Here is a 21,665-nt window from a genome sequence, read left to right as displayed (position 1 = left end):
TGCTAGAAAAACTGGATAGACATATGAAAAAAATAAGTAAAACAAAACCTCAACCTCACTCTGTATATACAAAAGTTAACTCAAAATGCATCATAGACCTAAAGGTAAAAGGTAACTACAAAACTTACAGGATAAAAATTTTTGTGACCTTGGACAAAGATTTCATAGATAGGATACAAATTTTGTTAAAATTAAAAACTTCTCCACTTAACAGACGCTGTCAATATAATAAAAATGCAAGCCACAGATTGAGTGCAAATATTCCCACTACATATATCTCACAAAGAAAAACTTGCCCAAATTGATTAAGGAAAAAAAGTCAGCCCAAGATATGAACAGACACTTCACAAAAATAGATAAAAAGCATTGTCAACACAAAACTTATGGGACACAGTGAAAGAAGTGCTAATGCAGAAATTTATAGATATAAATGCTTACATTAAAAAAACAAGAAAGAGCGGCCAGCCCCATGGTGTAGTGGTTAAGTGCGCATGCTCCGCTGCTGGCGGCCCGGGTTCGGATCCCGGGTGCGCACCAACGCACTGCTTGTCAGGCCATGCTATGGCAGCGTCCCACATAAAGTGGAGGAAGATGTTAGCTCAGGGCCAGTCTTCCTCAGCAAAAAGAGGAGGACTGGCATGGATGTTAGCTCAGGGCTGATCTTCCTCAGAAAAAAAAAAAACAAGAAAGATGTCAAATCAACAATCTAACATTACAACTTAAGGAACTAGAAAAAGAAGAACAAATTAAACCCAAAGCTAGCAGAAAGAAGGAAATGATAAAGATCAGAGCAGAAGTAAATGAGACAGAGAACAGAAAAACAAGACAAAATTCAATGAAAACAGAAGTTGGTTCTTTGAAATGAATGACAAAATTGACAAACCTTTAGCTAGAAGGACAAAGAAAAAAGAGAGAAGAGTGGAATTAGTAAAATCAGAAATGAACATAGGAACACTTTTACCAATTCTACAGAAACAAAAAGGATTTTAAGAGTACTATGAAAAACTGTACACCAAAAAACTGGATAACCTATATAAAATAGACAAATTCCTAGAAACACGAAACCTACGAAGACCTATTCAATCACAAAATAAGAGACATTCTGATTAGACCTATAACTAGTAAGGAGATTGAATCAGTAATAAAAAATCTCCCAACAAAGAAAAGTCCTGGACCTGACAGCTTCACTAGTTAATTCTACCAAACATTTAAAGAAGTAATACCAATCCTTGTCAAACTTCTCCAAAAAATAGAAGAGGAAGGAACAATTCCTAATTCATTTTATGATGCCAGTATAATAACCCTGATTCAAAGCCTACAAAAAAAGAAAACTAGAGACCAATATCCCTTATGAACACTGATGCAAAAATCCTCAACAAAGTATTAGCAAACAGAATTCAGCAATGTATTAAAAGGATTATACACCATGACCAAGGGGGATTTATTCTTGGAATGCAGGGATGGTTTGACATATGAGAATCAATCAATGTAATACTCCACATTGAGAAAATGAAGGAAAAAGACCACATGATCATCTCAATTGATACAGAAAAAGCACTTGACAAAATTCAACACCCTTTCATGATAAAAACACTCAACAAAACAGGAATATAAGGAAACTACCTCAACATAATAAAAGCCATGTACTAAAAACCCATAGTGAAAATCATACTCAACGGTGAAAGATGGAAAGCTTTTCCTCTAAGATCAGAAGAAAGGCAAGGATACCGAGTTTTACCACTTCTATTCAACACAGTAATGGAAGTTTTGGCCTGAACAATTAGGCAAGAAAAAGAAATAAAAGGCATCTGAATTGGAAAGGAAGAAGTAAAATTATCTCTGTTTGTAGATAACATAATCTTGGACTCCACAAAAAGGCTCTTAAAACTAATAAATAAATTCAGGAAAGTAGCAGGATACAAAGTCAAAATACAAAATTCAGTTGCATTTATATACACAAACAATGCATAACATGAAAAGGAAATTAAAAAAACAATTCCATTTACAATAGTACCACAAAGAATAAAATACTTAGGAATTAACCAAGGAGATGAAAGACTTCTACAATGAAAACTACAAAACACTGCTGAAAGAAATTAAAACATAAATAAATGGAAACACACCTCATGTTCACCAACTGGAAAACTTAACCTTATTAAAATATCAATACTACCCAAAGTGACCTACAGATTCAATGGGTATACACCCTAACAAAATCCTAATGATGTTTTTTGCAGAAACAGAAAAACCCATCTTAAAATCCATACAGAATCACTAGAGACCTTGAATAGCAAAAACAATCTTGAAAGAAAAGAACAAAACTGGCAGACTCATACTTCCTCATTTCAAAACTTACTACAAAGCTGCAGTAATCAACACAGTGTGGCACTAGCATAAAGACAGGCATACGACCAACGGAATGAAATAGAGAGCCCAGAAATAAATACTCACGTATACGCCCAAATGATTTTTGACAAGCGTGCCAAGACCGTTAACGGGGGAAAGAATGGTCTTTTCAAGAAATGGTGCTGGAAAAACCTGGATATCCACATCCAAAAGAACGAAGCTGTACCCTCATCTAACACCATGTACAAAAATTATCTCAAAATGAATCAAGGACCTAATATAAGACCTAAAACAATAAAATTCTTGGAAGAAAACATAGGACAAAACACTGGATTTGGCAATGATTTCTTGGGTAGGACACCAAAAAAGTGCAGGTAACAACAGAAACAATAGGACTTCACGAAAATTTACTAATTTTGTGCATCAGAAGACAATCTGTAGAGTAAAAAGGCAACCTATAGAATGGGAGAGAAAATTAGCAAACTATATATCTGATAAATGATTAATATCCACAACATACAAAGAACTTTTAAAACTCAACAACAAAAAAAACCAAACTTGAGTTGAAAAGACATTTCTCCAAAGAAGACATACAAATGGCCAATGAGAACATAAACAGATGCTCAACTTCACTAATCATTAAGGAAATGCAAATAAAAACTACAATGAGATACCATCTCATACCCATTAAGATGGCTACTATCAAAAAACCAGAGAATGGGGTTGACCCTATGTCCTAGTGGTTAAGTTTGGTGTGCTCTGCTTCAGCGGCCTGGGTTCATGGGTTCAGATCCTGGGCACAGACCTACACCACTTGTCAGCCATGCTGCAGCAGGGACCCACATATATTTAAAAAAAAAAAGAGAGGATTGGCACAGATGTTAGCTCAGGGCTAATCTTCCTCAAGCAGAAAAAAAGAGGAAGATTGGCAACGGATGTTAGCTCTGAGCGAATCTTCCTCAGCAAAAAAAATAATTAAAAAAACCCCAGAAAATAAAAGTGTTGGAGAAGATATGGAGAAACTGGAACCCTGTGCACTGTTGGTGAGAATGTAAAATGGTATAGCCATTGTGGAAAACAGTATGGCAGTTCCTCAAAAAGCTGAAAATAGAATTACCATATGACCCAGCAATTCCGATTCTGGGTATACACCCAAAAGAACTCAAAGGAGAGTCTCAAAGATATCTGTATACCCGTGTCCATGGCAGCATTATTCACAATAGCTAAAACATGGAAGCAACCCAAGTGTCCAATGAAGGATGAACAGATAAGCAAAATGTGGCATATACATACAATGGAATATTATTCACAGCCTTAAAAAGGAAGGAAATTCTGCAATACACTACACCAGAGATGATGCTTGAAGGCATTTTGCTAAGTGAAATAAGCCAGTCACAAAAAGATAACTACTGTATGATTCCAATTATATGAAAGTACTTAGAGAAGTCAAAATCATGGAGATACAAAGTATAATGGTGGTTGCCTTACGCTGGGGGTAGGGAAGAATGGGGAGTTATTGTGAACATATTTAATACGACAGAACTATACACTTACAAATGGTTAAGATGGTAAATTTTATGTTATGTGTATTTTACTACAATTAAAAAAAAAAAATCATGGTCAATAAGCACATGAAAAGATGCTCAACATCACTAGTCATCAGGTAAGGGCAAAGCAAAACCACCATAAGATAATACTACATAACCACTAGAATGGCTCAAATGAAAAAGACTGACCTTACCAACTGTTGGTGAGGATGTGAAGCAAACGGAACTCATATACGTTGTATAGTATGACTGCTTTGGAAAACAGTTGGACAGCTTCTTATAAAGTTCAGTTTACACTTACCATGTTACTCAGCAATTTCTTTACTTGGTATTTACCCAAGAGAAACAAAAACATACGTATACAAAAAGACTTATATATGAATGTTTAAGTCAGCTTTATTCATAATAGCCCAAAACTAAAAACTCAAATGTCCACAACAGGTGAATGGATAAACAAGCTGCAGTATACCTATACAATGGATCTACTACTTAACAATAAAAACTAACAAACTACCAATACATGCAACATCTATCAATCTCAAAATACATGTTGAGTGAAAGAAGCCACGAGTGAGTACATCCCGTATTATTCCATTTACATGAAATTCTATAAAATGCAAATCTAATCTATAGCAACAGAAAGCTGATCAGTAGTTGCCTCGGGCTGGTTGGTTGGGAGAGGGGGAAAAATTAATTGGAAAAGGGCAGAATAGAACTTTTAAGGTAACAGAAATGTTCTGTATCTTGACTGTTTTAGAGAATTATATAGTATACACATTCTTCAAAGCATGAACTGTACTTTTAATTTTTTTTTCTTTTTCTTTTTTCTGAGGAAGACTCACCCTGAGCCAACATCTACTGCCAATTTTTCTCCCTCTGCATGTGAGCCACCACCACAGCATGGCCACTCACAGACCAGTGGCGCAGGCCCACGCCTGGGAATCAAACCCAGTCCGCCGAAGCAGACCATGCCAAACTCAACCACTAGGCCACTGGGGCTGGCCCAAACTACACTTTTTAAGTGAGTGCATTATTTACTGCATGACAAGTATACCTCAACTTCACATCACATACAAAAATTAACTGAAAATGGACCAAAGAGCTAAATGTAAGAGCTAAAATGGTAAAATTCTTAAAATAAAACAGTCATCAATCTTGGTGACTCTGGATAATATATTACTTTCAAAGATAAACCTTGAAAACATTATCCCAAGTGAAGGAAACCAGTCACAAAAGACTATATATATATGTATATAAATATATTATATGGTTCCATTTCTATGAAATGTCCATAATAGGCAAATCCATAGAGATAGAAAAGAGATTAGATTGGTTTTTGCCTAGGGCTGAAGCATTTGGGGGAAAATGAGGGGTGACTGCTAATGAGTACGGAATTTCTTTTTGGGGTGATGAAATTGCTCTGGAATTAACACAGTGGTAATGGTTGCACAACTCTGTGAATATACTAAAAATCACTGATTTGTACTTTTAAAAGGGTGAATTTTATTGTATGTTAATTATATCTCACAAATTTTAATTTAAAAATATACTTCAACTAAGTTCGTTTTAAAAGGAAAAAAATAAAATCAGTTAAGAATCAAGAACGATTTTGAATTTATAAGTATTTTATAATATATTAAGAGAGAGGCATTATAAACAGGGGATATCAGTTGACTTGAAAGCAATCTGTGTCTCAGGCATGCTTGGCATGTTAGGCATTGCCAGGCTATGATGTATCACATATGGCAGTAAAATTTTATTACTAGTAATACTTCATAAAAGTATCCACAATTTTAAAGTAAACAGAGAGAAAACCTTTGGCATACGATTCCTTGTAATTTCATTCAAAACTAAACTTAGAGCAGTTTATAAACAAAATTCCTATAAAAGACACATAACTACTCATTAAAGACTTTAGTTACATACTCCCACTTTGCCAAAGAACTAAAAGGCGCCTTATAATTCTGAGGGATTAATGGGACAAAAAGACATGACTAACAATAAAACACAACAAATAGACATTTGAGTTATAAGACACAGAACTACAATAATTAATTGTTGTAGTAGAGGTAATCTATTCCAAAAATAAAAATATCTGTAGTAAAATAAAAATGGAAAAAAGAAGTATTGAAACCAGTGGTAAGGTTAACAAAATTTTGGTAGATAGCAATCTATTTCTAAATGTATTTTCTCTCATTAACCTTTTGGATGTAGTAGCATTTGATACCAAACCAAGAACACAGGATTCCTAGGTTCCACAGTAATTCTAAAAAACAAGTACTAAGAAATTAGTATTCAGTGGGAATGTTAGATAATGCTACTCTGATTTGTTGGAGGTCAGGAAATGGAGCATCCTTTCCATTTAGTTAAAAACTGAATTGTGCAGTTTGGTATATCATTATGAATTTTTTAATATTCCACAAGCAATTTCATTTTCCTAATATTATGGAACAGAGCTTCCTCAAGTTAACAGTGGTGAAGTACCATTTTTTATTTTGTTGAGGACCAATAATTTTGTAAAATACTGTAAAAAATACTGCAGCAATGTCCAATTGCTATAAAAATTTCTAAAGGCTTATTCTCAATTGCTGTACTTATTTCATTGCAGACCAGTCACAAACGGTCTGGAAAACACATTTGTGAGTAGTACTATTATAAAGGAAGATACGGTCAAAACAAAATTAAACAATGAAAAAGGATGTTTTGAAAAAACTGAAGACATAAACCAAGTTTTTTTTTTTAAAAAAAGCATCCAAACTTTACTATATAATATTTATACTTTATCAACTTAAAGTAAAAATGTTTATGAATTAGCCATAGTTCAGAGTCATTGATTTTTACCACTCAAAAATTTTTAACAGAGTTGACATGGAGAACTCTTATCGCATCGTTTATCAAATTCCCTCTTGTTTTTTTAAATTTATTTTCACTGTACTCCATACTTTACTACAATGAAGTATACAGCAAAAGTTACACTTGCTAATGGGAAATGGAAGTGCTTAAAATGGAATAACTATTGCAACTGGTTCAAACAGTGATCTTTCACTTACCACAGTCCAGGATTCCTGCTCCTTAGGCTCCAGAATTCCAGAATTAAAAATTTCTAATAACTGCTGAAGCCCTCCAGCAGCAACAAACTGTAAGCAATTGTGAGAGTAATGGTAAGAGAAAAGCAGCTATATAATGTAATGAAGACCTGCTTTTTGATTCATTGGATGTATGTGTATGTGTGTGTAAAATAGCATATACAGTCATGTGTCACTTAACAACGGGGATACATTCTGAGAAACGTGTTACTGGGTGATTTTGTCGTTATACAAACATCATAGAGCGTACTTAATAAACCTAGATGGTATAGCCTACAACACACGTAGGCTATATGGTACTAATCTTATGGGACCACTGCCATATATGCGGTCCATCATTGACCAAAATATTGTTATTTGGCGCAGGACTGTATCTTTCATTTAGAAAATTACTCTTTGATTTAAATAATCAAAATGACTTCCATAAAAAGTAATAATGTACAGCTTACATTCAAAATATTTTTAAAGATTCTTGCAAAAATCTATAAACGTATCTATATTTCATTTCATTAACCATTTAACTCCAGACAATGGGATGTCCTAACACAGTATTCCAATGGGGGAAAAAAATATTAAGTTCTAAAAACAGAGGCACCAAGGCATTAAATAATCTCAGCTTATTACTGTCATTTAGAGTAATATGTAATTTTTAAACTATTCTTTAATTATAAACTAGTTTAACACCAATTAATAATTATGGTACCTACTTTTGTAAAATTAGAGATAAATTATTTTTACCAATACACTGTAAAACACATATGATCAAACCTTGCAACTCCAGGAATTTTTACTATTTTCCACTTGATCTTCACTTGAATCATCTGAATCTGGATAAAGATCACTGTAACTTCCCTGTGGGAATAGCAAAAAATAAAAAAAAAATAAGGGAAGGTGGCAGGGGAAAAAATTATTCTACAATTAAAAGATAACGCACTCTGAAATTTTGCTCCAGAGAGAACACAAACATTAATAATAACAGAAATGCAATTACCGTTGACTCTCTCCTTATTCTTCTGTTAGGTTTTCCCAGTGCTTCAATAATTTCCAGGGCATATAATAGCTTGTGAGCACTCTTAATTTTGAGAAGTTCTTTCCAATTAAGTCCATCGTTACTCTTAAATTAAAAAAAGAAAAACAAGTTTCTCGAGCCAATTTACTAAGGGAATCTCCCCCTCCAAAAAACTTGAAAGAAACTGACACTACATAAAAACTCAAATAATTACATATACATTGAAATATATTCAAACATGCAAAGACCATGTATAATCAGTACTAATGGTAGGCTTAAAATACCAATTATTCATTAAATTTTGTTAAAATTAATACAAAAACAGTAGCATAGGAAAAAATTACATCTTCTTAACTTTCACAACAGTTGAGGCAATTTACCATCTTCCCAACAAAAAAAAACCATGGCAGCCTAGTTGAATGCGTGAAGGATATATACGTAGTAAAGTCTATATTTAATACTTATGAGTAAGTTATACCTATCCATTTAAAAGACACATGCAAATACAGAAATTTAAAAATATTGTTATTTCTACTCTCAATTTATGAAATTATGTTATGCACACTTAATATGCATCTTTGACAACAATATTATTATTAGAGCTACTCTGAGTTATCAACCACTGTTTTCCATGCCCACCTTCTTCACTTCTAAGTCATTTGAGATATAGGACTCTCTGAAATCAAATGACAAAGTCTCAAATCATAGATAACCATTAGCATAACACTAGGACATTGTTTATCCATCCATCCTATAGACCTTCTCTTGGCATCCCCACAAAGTAACCCCTTCTTATATAGCTTTTAAAAAATAATCTCTAATTTTAACAGATCTCTTTACAAAGATATGTAATACTTATCACAGGTGAGATCATAACCCTACTGGAAAATTAACAAATATATATTAAATGTCTTTGCCTCATTTTCCCCTAATTCTATCATTTGACTTGTGTAAGCATCCAAAAACAGCATTGGTGCATGTCATTAAACCACAGTGTATTATCTCTAAACACTACTTTTTGCTGTCAAAAACAAAACAATATTCAGAACATATAATAAGAAGAAAAACACTAATATAAAGGCAAATTCATATTTTCTCAAGTTAATTTTAGAAAACATCCTTGCCGTGTAGTATTTACTTAGCCTATTTTATTCAACCTAACTAATAATTAAATAGAGGAAAGTTAAAATGAACTGGCACATCTTACCTATTAAATGGGCAAAATTTTACTGAGGATATGTCAACAAGCAATCTCATACAGTGCCAGTAGGAATGTAAACTGTGCCATCCTCCAGGAGAGTAAAAAGATTTTGTGGGCTTACCTGTTCATCTGAGATGTTCTGGAATGCCATCAACATGTTAGGACATGTAGGAAGAAGCATCAGTAGCTCCCATACACGCCTAGAGAGATTTTCTGCATGAAGATGAAGTTCTTCACATCTTAAGCTCTATACAAATAAGAACAACTGCTTATCAAGACAGATCAGACAAAGAAAATCTAAACTTAAGTTCAACATTTTTTACACAAAATCATTACTTATCAAATTTGATAATACTTTTTAGTCTTACTTTAAAAGTAAGAAATAAAGCATCTATTACATGGTGAATACATTTATTCAATAAATTAACAATTATGTCAAAGTAGTGGTTTTTCAACTTGTTATTACTGAACACTTTTCTGGAAAAAAAGTGACCTGCAAGTGTGGCCACTTTCCTCAGGAAACTTTTCAAATAGAACTGAAAAAATCTGTTTTATAAAGCCATTCAAGCAAATTTCAAGAAGACTATCATCTTTGTACTCTTTGCAGGTCACTATTATAGAGATGACATAGACTTAGTGAATTAAATCCTTGACCTTACATTTGGGAAAAGAATATACCTGTTTCTCTTATTTTGCTAATCTATATCTTATTTTCCAGCCTCAGACAAGCAGAGATTAAGAGAAAAGCAAACAATTTTAAATAATCTACTTTTTTCCATTATCTTTGTTAAATCTGAACTCTGTAAGGTGCTGAGATAACAGTAAGTTAAAGAACGTTTCAGAAAGTATGTAAGAAATAGATGTTTCCTTTTTTTTTCTTTTTTTTTTTTTGTGAGATCAGCCCTGAGCTAACATCTGCCAATCCTCCTCTTTTTTTGCTGAGGAAGACTGGCCCTGGGCTAACATCCGTGCCCATCTTCCTCCACTTTATATGGGACACCACCACAGCTTGGCTTGCCAAGCGGTGCGTCCGTGCGCACCCGGGATCCGAACCGGCGAACCCCCGGCCGCCGCAGCAGAGTGCACGCACTTAACCGCTTGCGCCACCGGGCCGGCCCCAATGTTTCCTTTTTTTTAATTAAAGCATAACCTCAAGAGGTAAACAAATAGCAAAAGCTAAAATTTATAGTTTTGGAATTTTCCACAGAATATGAATTTGCATATTATTCTACTACTGCTGCTGTCATAATTATGTTTTGGTATAATACAGTTGAAGAGATGCCAAAGGAATCTTCTATACATCCATAAAAATTACTTTAGTCCTTTTGTATAATGGTATAAAGCTAATACTTCGAAGGCAAGGAAATTTTGGAGGTGGAGTTTCAAGGTGAACTTTGCTTTTCACAACCCTGATGAAGAAAGAGAAGCAACCCAAATAATATTTTTGGTTTAGCTGGGGAAATGGCACTGAGAGTTCTTCAGGAAAATAGAATTTATTCCTCTGTAAACACCCAGTTTAAAAAAAAAAAAAAAAAAGAGTAAGACTGAACTCTGTGCAAAAAAACGTTTTGAAGGTCATAAAATTTCCCAAGTGTACATGACTATGTTCTACGATATGACTGAAAGGCCCTACAATACGGTCATACAAAGTGAAGACCTTTAGTTTTACTTTTTTTGTAACCGTCTTCAAGGCCGAATCAGTCTTGTATGACAAAGAAACCCCACATCAACAATGGCATACTTGCAACAAAGTTCAATAAAGTATCTCCTAAAAAAATGAATGCTTCTCCTCTGGTTTAGGCCTCATGTGGACTATGACAATGGCCTATTAACTGGTCCTCCTACCTCTGGTCTTTGTTTTCTCTAATACATCCTCCACACTAACACCTAAATTTTGTTTCTAAAAGCCCAGAAAAGATCTCATTTTGTTCTTTTAAAACTTTCCATGATGATGGCAATGCATTTTACAATGAATAAAAATCTCATACGATCCTTTGCGACATAGTTTACAATCTCCCTTTCTGTCCTTATATTTCAATTACACTATACTTGTACTACCAGTTTTCCAACACGCCATTCATTTTTCTGTGAATCTTTTTTTTTGTGAGGAAGATCAGCCCTGAGCTAATACCCAAGCCAATTCTCCTCTTTTTGCTGAGAAAGACCAGCCCTGAGCTAACGTCTATTGCCAACCTCCTCCTTTTTTGCCCGTTTTTCTCCCCAAAGCCCTAGTAGATAGTTGTATGTCATAGTTGCACATCCTTCTGGTTGTAGTATGTGGGAGGCCGCCTCAGCATGGCTGGACAAGTGGAGCGTCGGTGCGCGCCTGGGATCCGAACCCAGGCCGCCAATAGCAGAGCACACGCACTTAACCACTAAGCCACGGGGCCGGCCCCTCTGTGAATCTTTAATGTTTCTCTTTACTCTCATCAGCAGCTAGATCCAATTTAAACAATGCTCCTTTTCCAAAAACCTTCCCCAAATTTTTGTTCCCTCCCGCATCTTTCCATAACACACTGCATAGAACACTAGCCCTCCAGAAAACTGGGGAATTCTTATAACTATTTTTCACTCTTAAAATGCCAATACAGTGATGATATAAAGTAAAAAGTCATTAAGTATTTGTGGCATAAAGTAAAAAAGGGGAAGAAATGGAGGCTAATGGGCATCTATTATTGATTATTCTGCTTGAACAAAAGGGAGATTTCTTAGGAATTTAAGAATGTGCCACCACAAGAGAAACCAGGGGAACAGAGGACTCAATAGCAGCTACCACTGCATCCATGATCAAATATATTTTGGAAACATGGAAAGAAATCAGTTAACATTCTTCGGAAAGAAAGAACATAACAGTAGCCTAAAATAAAGAAAGCCTTTATCCAAGCACCACTATTTTATCTGCCACTCAATCTCAAAATAATAATTCACTGAATTAGGTATAACAATGAACAACATCTTAGGATAAACCATTAAAAAAAACATTAAAAAAATAAAGACATTAAAAAAAACAGTGGACTGAAAATGATTCCTTTAGGTGTTCTCATACACACACTCGACTTTAAATACCATGTTTATAGTGATAACCCACACAAACTTTCTTCTTCCAGACCAAACCTCTTCTCTGAGTTCCAAACTCATATCCAACTGCTTACTTGACATCCCCACTTGATGTCCCACAGGCATTCATTCTTCTTCATCTCAAAAGGAACTCATCCAGTTGCTCAAGCCAAAAACTTGGATGCCATCTCCGCTTTCCTTCTTCCTGAACCCAAGTCTATCCCCACTCCTAATCCAAACCATCACCAAGTTATGTTGTTTTCACCTGCTGTCCACTTAATTTACTTCCACTGCCACCATTCTATGCCAGGGCATAGTCAACTCTTCCCTGGACTAGTGCATTAGGTTCCTTACTGCTTTTGCTGTTCCTGCCAAACAAATCTATTATCTTTAAAACAAAAATCAGAACGTGTCTCCTCCTGTGCTTAAAATACTTTAAAGCTGTCCACTTTACTTTGAGTAAAACGGAAACAGCTTGCAATGGCCAGTTTGGCTCTGCTTATCTTTCCAATCTCATTTCTCTCATTCCACTCTCTCACCACTCCACATTCTACTCACTAGCTCTCTAACAATTCCTAGATCTGCCTAACTCCTTCTTATATCAAGAGCTTCAGGAATCAGATTATTCTACCCAGATCATTCCTCCTTCTCTTCATTTAGTTGGCTCCTTTTCATCCTTCTAGCTCAGATTATATATGGTCTCCCTCAGAAAAACCTTTCCTGACCAAATAATATATAAATGGGTCTCTATCACCACCCCCTAATAATGGTATGTCATGTTTCAGTCTTAGTAGCTATTTCTATCTGAAACTACCTGTTAGTTGTTACTTGAAACTATTTATCTGTTAGACATGTCAATTATTCGTGTTCCCCACTAGATTTGAAGAAGGCTGAAACTCTGCTATTTTAATCCTTGTAAAACAATACTTAAAACAGTATGCCTGGATCATATTAGGCACTTAAATAGCTAATGAATGAATAAATGGGTTCCTAGGTTTTACTGCTCTTAAGAGATTACTGAGAAAATTATTTTCCACTCAAGAGAAAGACAAAATAAGACTTTGTGAAAATGAAATGATATAGTCACCTCACTGTCTTCCACTGCCACTTTTCCTGAGGGCGGTTTAAATGATGCAAGCATCTCTAATAAATCAAAAAGAGTAGTTAAATGAGGTTCTTGTAAAAGCAAAAGCATCGGAATGTTGTCCTTCTGAGGGGGTGGCAGGCAAGATGCTGGCAGCTGAACACCTTCCCCTTTCCGTTCTCTCCTTGGTGCACCCAAAGATACAAATACCATCTAGAAAAACAGGAGCAGGGGGGCACATAATTAGATATATCAAGTTTTTGGTTAAACAAATCTCTTAATTATAAGATAACTTCACTTACAATTTTAATATAACAAAAGCAATAAGAACTGTTTTTGAACTATACCTTCAACTATTCAACTATTGACTATAACAGTCAATAAATAATTAAAATTCAAACCACATTTATGTGTACCTGCATATCCTTAAAACCAAGCTCGTGGAGAGCTTTTTCATCATAATCTGTTGTTAACTCATGTCCAGATGAAATCATCCTGACAGGTCCCATAAGGCCTCCTTAAAAACAGCAGAAAATGTACAGCAGAAAATGTAAGTGAACATTTTTATAAGAGTTAACTTATTTGATGACATGAATACATGGTTATAGCAATTAATTCCACTGGACATTAATACTGGATATTCCAGCATCTTGTCAACATTACAGTACTGAGATATGTTTTGACTGTGCTGAGATCTATACTTGAGACCTTTCCCATTGATATTCTCAGATAAGGTTTTATAAATCTTGAGAGAAGGTGAAGAAGTACACCATCTTTAGTTTGTTTTCTTCTGTCATCCTTTATCTAAGCGTGGCTGTACTCTCCTTTTTCTTAATTCATAAAGTTTGCACTTGCTTATCTGTTTCACAAAACTAAATAAATTGTTTAAGTATATAAATACCAGAGGCAAAACTATAAAGAACACCAAAAGAATAATAAACTAAAAATCAAGATAGTGTTAAGGTGAAGTGGAAAGAGATACACAAGCAGCTTCTAATAATGTTCTAGTTCTTAATGTGGATGGTAGGTACATGGGTGGTTTTCATTTTGTTATTACTCATTTCATATTTTATTCTTTATGTAAAATACATTTCAATGTAATAAAAGCAGATACCTTTTGACCTGAAAATTCCCTAACTAGGTATGTAGCCAACAGGTATTAGATAGTATGTGTATAAGGATATTCTCTGTAGCACTGTCTACAATAGGAAAAGAATGGGAACGACCCAAATGTCCATTAATAGAGAACAGGTAAAGTAAATCATGGTACCACTATATTATGCACATCTTAAAAAGAACTAAGTAACTTTCTATATGTACTAACATGAACTGTTCTCTAAGATAACGTTAAATACTACAAGCAAAAGGTAGAAGAGTATAAATGGAATGCTACTACTTGTGTTTTAAGAGTGTGTGTGTGTATATATATGGGTGTGTCTATATATGTGTATATATATAAATATTCTTACATTATACCTTGGTTTCTCTTGAAGAATATGTAAGAAACCAGTGACAATATTTGCCTCAGAAGAAGAGAAATGGGTAGTTTAGAGATGGAGGTATGAGGGAGACTTTTCAATATCTATTCTTTTATACCAAGAATATTTATTAATTATTCAAGAACAAAATTTAATTACAGGTCTGATACTTTAGAAGATATATATGGTTTCATCTTATGCATGCTGTAGTAAAATCACTGGCCCCTTACTAAAAGATGCCAAAGAATTATCACTCCACATACAGGCAGGTTAAAAGTCCTAAAAAGAAGCTTTTAAAACTTTAAGATCTTTGTTTTTCCCTAAATATATATTTAACCTGTTATAATTTCAGACCTTTAAATTGTAAGTAAAAAGTAACAGCTTTCACGGTTGTTCCTCTGATTAACTCATACTTTACATACTATGGAAAGATACTAAAAACGCACTACTGGTAACAGTAAGGGAGGAATTAAATATATCTTTCAGGCCCACATGAAAAATTTCTCAATATGATACTTTTCTGGAGGGAATGGGAGATTAACAGGTGGGATTTAAAGGTGTATTATCTTCATTTGCTCTGGAAAAAAACCTAAAATGAAATTTATCAAAATGGCAAAAAAAATTTATTGGGTAAAATTGGGTACTAAGTAATATATGGAAATTTGAACTTATTAATAATTCCCACATTGCTTATCAAATAATCTCCAAAAGCAGAATTTTTTTGAGAAAAATGAGAAAAAACTTTTGCAAATAACATGTGAAGCAACTCTTAACTCCTGCCTAAGAATCAATAGCACCATACCAAGGGTAGGAGAGGGTGAAGGGGAGCGATGAACATGGTTGGCAGTCTTCAAAGAAGTCATGTTTGAAGTTGATACATAAGAGAATCTAGAAAATATGAAAATTTGAACTATTGGACTTACCAGGAAACTCTCCCTTTCGGCTGCTTTGACCAAACTCCTGAAGCTGAGCTTGTTGATTTATTTGTTCTTTCTGTAAATTTTCATACCAATGAGTTACTTCAGCCCTAAGATCTGCTACCTGGTCACTAGGATACATTTCAATAGTCATCTGAAATATGAGATGCAACCGATTTAAAAATACAAAAAATAGATATTTGAACTTGGAAATATTACCAATTTGGAAATTAAACCTACGTAACTACCTTGTCAGGAAGTCCAGCTGGCTGGCATACAACCCTTAGCGGCAGGGACTGTTTGTCACTCAGTGCTTTCAAATGACTACTAATACCAGTGCCTTCAATTTGCCACTGTCTGAGATGATATGCAAACCTAAAACACACAAAAAAACCACACATAGGAAGAATATCATTTTAAACCATTTTAATGTTACAGAATTTTTTAATATTTTGCAAAATCAAAAAGCTCACAAAAGGTTCTAGCACATTCCAGTTTACTTTACAGCACTAAGTGTAGATTCATCATATTGAATCAAACTTAAATGCATAAATACAGCTAAGAGCTCCTAAAAACATAGTTTCCAAGAAAAATTACTGAGGGAAAAAAAAACCATTAAGAAGATTATTATTATTGCTTTTAAAGGGGGAGAGGGAGAAGTAGAGGCAGGAGGAATTCAAAGAAACAAACTAATCCGGTAAGTGAAATGGCAAGCTGTCGTTCCTACATTCAGAAGAGGAAAAAAAAGTATTAGGAAACATTTTTCAGAGAGAGAACTGTATTCCTGTAAATGTATTCGAGAGCCTAAAAAAATTCGAGAGCCGATTCCATGATTGCTAAAATTATAACATAAATTACAAAGACTAACACTTCAAAGGAGATAGGCATCTAGCATGACACTAAATATCTGTCCGTTTTCTAACTAATTTTCAGCTGTTGAAGACAGGATCCAGGGTACCTGAATTTAGTTAAGAAAAATCAATGTCTAAAACTAAGCAGCAATTCTGGAAGGAGGGCAAGTAAGGGAATAAATGGACTTTATTTCCTAGAAGTGATCCACTGTGCATCTTCTATGAGAAAAAGAGTAATTTTAATCTTTTTGGGCCCGATAATTCTTTGTTATGGGGAGGGGGGCTTGGCTTGTGCACTGTAGGATGTTTAGCAATAGCCTTGATCTCTATCCACTATATGACAATAGCACCCCCTTCTCCTTCAAGCTGTGATAATTAAAAATGTCTCTAGGGGCTGGCCTGCTGGCACTAAGTTTGCATGCTCCGCTTCGGCGGCCCGGGGTTCGTGGGTTCAGATTCCGGGCGCAAGACTGACGCACCACTTGTCAAGCCACGCTGTGGCGGCGTCCCGTATAAAGTAGAGGAATATGGGCACAGATGTTAGCCCAAGGCCAATCCTCCTCAGCAAAAAGAGGAGGACTGGCAACAGATGTTAGATCAGGGCTAATCTTCCTCACAACTAGGAAAAGTCTCCAGACATTTCCTAATGTCCCCTGGGAAACAAAATCATTTCTGGTTGAGAATCACTGTTTAAGATTATAATTTATCTCTTTTAAAAAAGAAAACTCTTTTAAAAAGACATTTTTGTTTATTCTTTTAATATAAAGAATATACAAACATACAATAATTAGTTTATATTTTCATTCTATAAATGTTAGGCAATTTTAAATGAGTAGTAGTACTATGCACATTAAGCATCTGAAATTGTACAATACTGCACAAGAATTTGCCTGAAAATATCTAGATAAATTTTTTAAACTAGCCCTCGTTTTTTGAATATTCAATTCTATCTGTTTCCTAGTTTCTTTACTTGCCACCCACAAAATAAGTATTTATATAAATTAACACCAACATTAACTTTTAGAGTAAAACATGAACAAATACAAAGATTCCTATCAAGTATACTAAAATCAATTTTTTCACGAGTTAGAAAAAAATTTGTACATCTGAGAAGGGATTTTTGAACTGAAATTCATTAAACTTATAAAAAGCATCACTGAATCCTAGAAAACAATTTATTTTTAAGGACTTTAAAAGTAAGTGTTTATTTTTAAAAGCACTGCTAATTTTGTGTGAAGACTCAGGGTTTGAACCAATGAGCCCTTTTTGGTTTGTTGTTTGTAGACACTACAGCATAGAGAAAATTTTGAAAGAATATATATCGTATCATTCACAGTAACTATCTCTGATAGGAAGAGATAGATTATAATGATTTTCATTTTCTATAGTCTTATCTTAGTGTAATATCTGAATTTTAAAATATGTATTAATTTTATTGATTTGAATATCATCACATTTGCTTATTTATTTTTATTTTTTAAAGTGGTAAAAGTTATGAGGCAGTGTGAAGTTTCTGTGCAAAAAACTCCAAGAATTCCCTTACACATTCTTTAAAAACACAAGTAACTAAGTACAATTTCCACAAATTGCAATCATAATCAAAATAAAGAATTTTGCAATGCCCAAATGTTTTACATCATGGAGCCATGTTATTTATCAGGACTGTGTAGAATATCTTTATTATTTGATATTTCCTGATATTTTAAATGTCAATAAATATCAATTGTATGACTTTTTCATTATCAAACTAAGCTCTGAAGTTGAAAGAAGTTACTAATTTTAACAATTTTTTTCAACACAATTCTTTGTACTTTTACATTTACTCATGATTTTTAACAAACAGAATTTCTGAATTAAAACTATCCACTCACCTTTTATTTCAGTCGATATATTCATAAATGTTAATTTGCTTTATTTCTGTATTACACAGGGTATGTCTAAATTAATTATACAGATATTCATTAACAGAATTTTTGATCATGTTTCCATGGTAAATGGAAATTCAAAATTAAAATACTGTCTCCTAGTCCAGGAAGAAAAAAAAACAGCAAATGAAACAAACGACTCAACTTGATTCAACTATGAGAGATCATTTGATGTTCTTGGTGAGGGTTTTAGTGAAACTTTTTTTGGTAGTGGCGTTCTGCCTTTTCAATCATAGTAACACTTTCTTAGAGATGGAATTCTGTCTAGACTTTTATTCATGCATATCTTCTCAGAGTCTAATGACTTTTAAAGCTCTGCAATATTTACCAGGAACCTATACTGCCTATTCCATGGTGAAACAGTACATATTATGAATAAAACTTACTTCTATTACTAAGCCTTCACTTTTGGTAAGTTATGCTTTCTACCTGCCCCCAACAAAACCTTTAGTTTAATTTTAAGAATACTTTTAGACATGTCAGCAATAAAAAAGCCTGAAATTCATTCTAATAATGTGGTATAAAAAAAAATTACCTTCTTCTAAATGCTTCCAGATGTGTCTTCAGCATAAGGAGTCCTCTTTCTATAACAGTGAGACTTGAGTGTGATTCCTGTTCAAGACTGCTAGAAGCTATCATAAGACTCTCCATACACTTACTAATAAATTCTTGCTCCTTCTCCAAACCCGTTTTGCCTGAAAATCACATGTTTAGACATGTATATCAATCTTATATTCTTGTTTAGTTATAATAAAGAAAATGAATCCTCACATAAAAAATTACCTATTAGACAATCTTTCAAATCACTCACCATTAATATAGTAGGAGTTAATATACTGGATAGCTGCTCGACTGACATCACCAGATTGCGCTCTTAAAGCAATGCCCCAAAATTGGTCCATACCACAAAGCTAAGAAAGAAAAATATGACAACATCTATAAATTATATTATTTGTCAAACAATGTAAATGATTAGAAGACCGAAGTAACAAATCTAAAAGTCATACAATATTCAAGTTTTAAATACTATAAAGTATTTAAAAGGTAATTCCTATTACTTAGAGTTATGAAATAATAATAAGGATGAAAGTCTTGGAAATTTCCTCAATTACTGAAATATACCTGTATTGGTTCTAAAAATACTTATTTATACAGCAGCTAACTATATATATGTATAACGTTTAACTCAAAAGTTGTGACTACATAGTGGGAAAAACTCAAGTCCCCAAAACATGCTACAAAGGAATAAAAACAACACACATACAATTATTAGCATAACAATGCTTCAATGCTTTTGCCCAACTTACTCTGATAAAGCCATTGCTTTCAGGTATTCACAGAAAATTAAAAAGATATGCTAACCCAAGTTGTCACTTAAATTTATGATGTTAAGTATGTGATGACAAAGAGAACGTTTCCACTGAAAACTGCAGAAAGAGTGGGGAGTGAAAGTTCCTAAAAGTCGGGCAGGTTCAAAAAAGATATCCTTCTGATAAGTGACTGAACAGCCTTAGTGTTCATATTATCTACTTAAAAAGGAGTATTATCTTGGGGCCAGCCCGGTGGCATACTGGTTCAGTTCGCATACTCTGCTTCTGCGGCCCGGGGTTTGCAGGTTTGAATCCTGGGCGTGGACATACACACCGCTCATCAAGCCATGCTGTGGCGGCAATCCCACATACAAAGTACAGGAAGACTGGCACAGATGTTAACTCAGGGCCAATCTTCCTCAGGAAAAAAAAAGGGTATTACCTCAAAATTAGAGTATGACTACTTCCTTGGGAAATCAGATCTGTCTGGTTGTCTGATAGTACCAAATTGAAAATTATCATAGTGATATCAAAATAAGAGTTAGGACCAAAAACTTAAAAAAAAAACCAAAGTAGTCAAACAAGAAAAGAAGGTAGGAAGATACTATAAAAGCATTCTAGATAAAATTAAAATTATTCTTTACCACATAGATTAACATTGGTTTTATCTTTCTCCTTATAACACAACTCTAACTTCTGAAGAAAGTTAATAAAAAGTGTGAGTGGATACTACATAAATCAAAGCTATCCTTAACAAACTGGAATAGCCAATGAGGAAGACTTTCAAATAATAGTCTATGTTAGGGAAGTCTAGGAATAATGCATTCAACAAAACCTAGCGGCCACCCAACTAGGCAAATGGAACTCTAAGGCAGAGATAAGACTAGCAATTTGTCACAGTCTTCAGTTAATGACTTGACCGTCATGCCTCATACTCAGAAATGATTTAGGTAGATTCTATTCCAGAAGAGAGATTACCAACAAGAACTCTAGAAACTCTAGACTTGTCCAAGAGCAACTAAAGCATGACCACAACAAATGGCATAAAAATCAGACTTTAGACAAATCAACCTTCTACTTGATGAAACTACTTGATTATATCATTTAGGAGCTTCTAGGCGACTAAAAGAACACTCAGACGGCCTCTTCTCTATTAACCAAGGAATGTGTAATAAACTTTCATTAAGCACAACCAAGGTTATTTTTGGTAATGAAAAAAACCACCAAATTTGCTTTATAAAACTTTTTAAAACCAAAAGATACAGCTTCTTAAAACCTAAAAATGAAAGTAGCTAGTAAATTCAACGCTTGGTAGACTATATGAGATAATTCAGTAACCTAATTTGAGGAATAAAAGAAAAAGTCCACAAGCTGACCTAATAAAATAAGTCTATGTCCATACCTCAGAGTTTGAACCACCATCATAGGCACTGGTAGCCAATCGAGCCAAGTTACAGAGATGCTGAAACAGGTTTAAGCCCGTCATGCTAATCGTTTCAGGTTTTAGCTGGGGCATCTTAAAAAAAAAATGTTTTTAAGCTAGTTTAGTATGATAATTAAGTTAACAGACTTTATTTTATTGAATTTAACTTAACAGATTTAACCTAACAAATTAATTTTACTGAAAACATTATACAAGGAAATGTATCAACTCAGATTTTTAGTGATAATTTAAAAATTAAAATAGATAATAATTTAATGAAAATTGTATTTAGGTCATAATTGAAACCTGTCTGATACACATTTCAATTTTCAAGATGTACATAGACCCAAATCAAAGGAAATGAATGAAAAATGTTATTTATTGTATACCTATAGCATACACATTTTTGAGATGTGTAGCTACACGTACAG

General features: G+C 34.0%; 1 protein-coding gene across 2 annotated transcripts in view; it reads right to left on the bottom strand.

The window, feature by feature from the left end:
- Positions 1–21,665, bottom strand: part of USP34 (ubiquitin specific peptidase 34) — a 243,433-nt gene that overhangs the window by 86,398 nt on the left and 135,370 nt on the right. For both annotated transcript variants that reach the window (XM_087436699.1, XM_087436700.1), the window contains 11 exons: positions 21,214–21,327; positions 19,313–19,412; positions 19,037–19,196; positions 15,974–16,100; positions 15,732–15,879; positions 13,747–13,847; positions 13,334–13,543; positions 9,311–9,436; positions 7,971–8,093; positions 7,748–7,831; positions 6,944–7,030 (listed from right to left, as the gene is read on the bottom strand). In XM_087436699.1, the coding sequence (XP_087292825.1) occupies positions 6,944–7,030; positions 7,748–7,831; positions 7,971–8,093; positions 9,311–9,436; positions 13,334–13,543; positions 13,747–13,847; positions 15,732–15,879; positions 15,974–16,100; positions 19,037–19,196; positions 19,313–19,412; positions 21,214–21,327 (1,380 nt within the window). The remainder of the gene's footprint in view (positions 1–6,943; positions 7,031–7,747; positions 7,832–7,970; positions 8,094–9,310; positions 9,437–13,333; positions 13,544–13,746; positions 13,848–15,731; positions 15,880–15,973; positions 16,101–19,036; positions 19,197–19,312; positions 19,413–21,213; positions 21,328–21,665) is intronic.

The sequence above is a fragment of the Ceratotherium simum genome, chromosome 11 (genome assembly GCF_057802395.1).
Source record: "Ceratotherium simum simum isolate JZ-2026a chromosome 11, ASM5780239v1, whole genome shotgun sequence".
Classification (NCBI taxonomy): Eukaryota; Metazoa; Chordata; class Mammalia; order Perissodactyla; family Rhinocerotidae; genus Ceratotherium; species Ceratotherium simum.
Note: the sequence above shows the minus strand (reverse complement) of the source record. Positions and strands in the feature narration are given on the sequence as shown.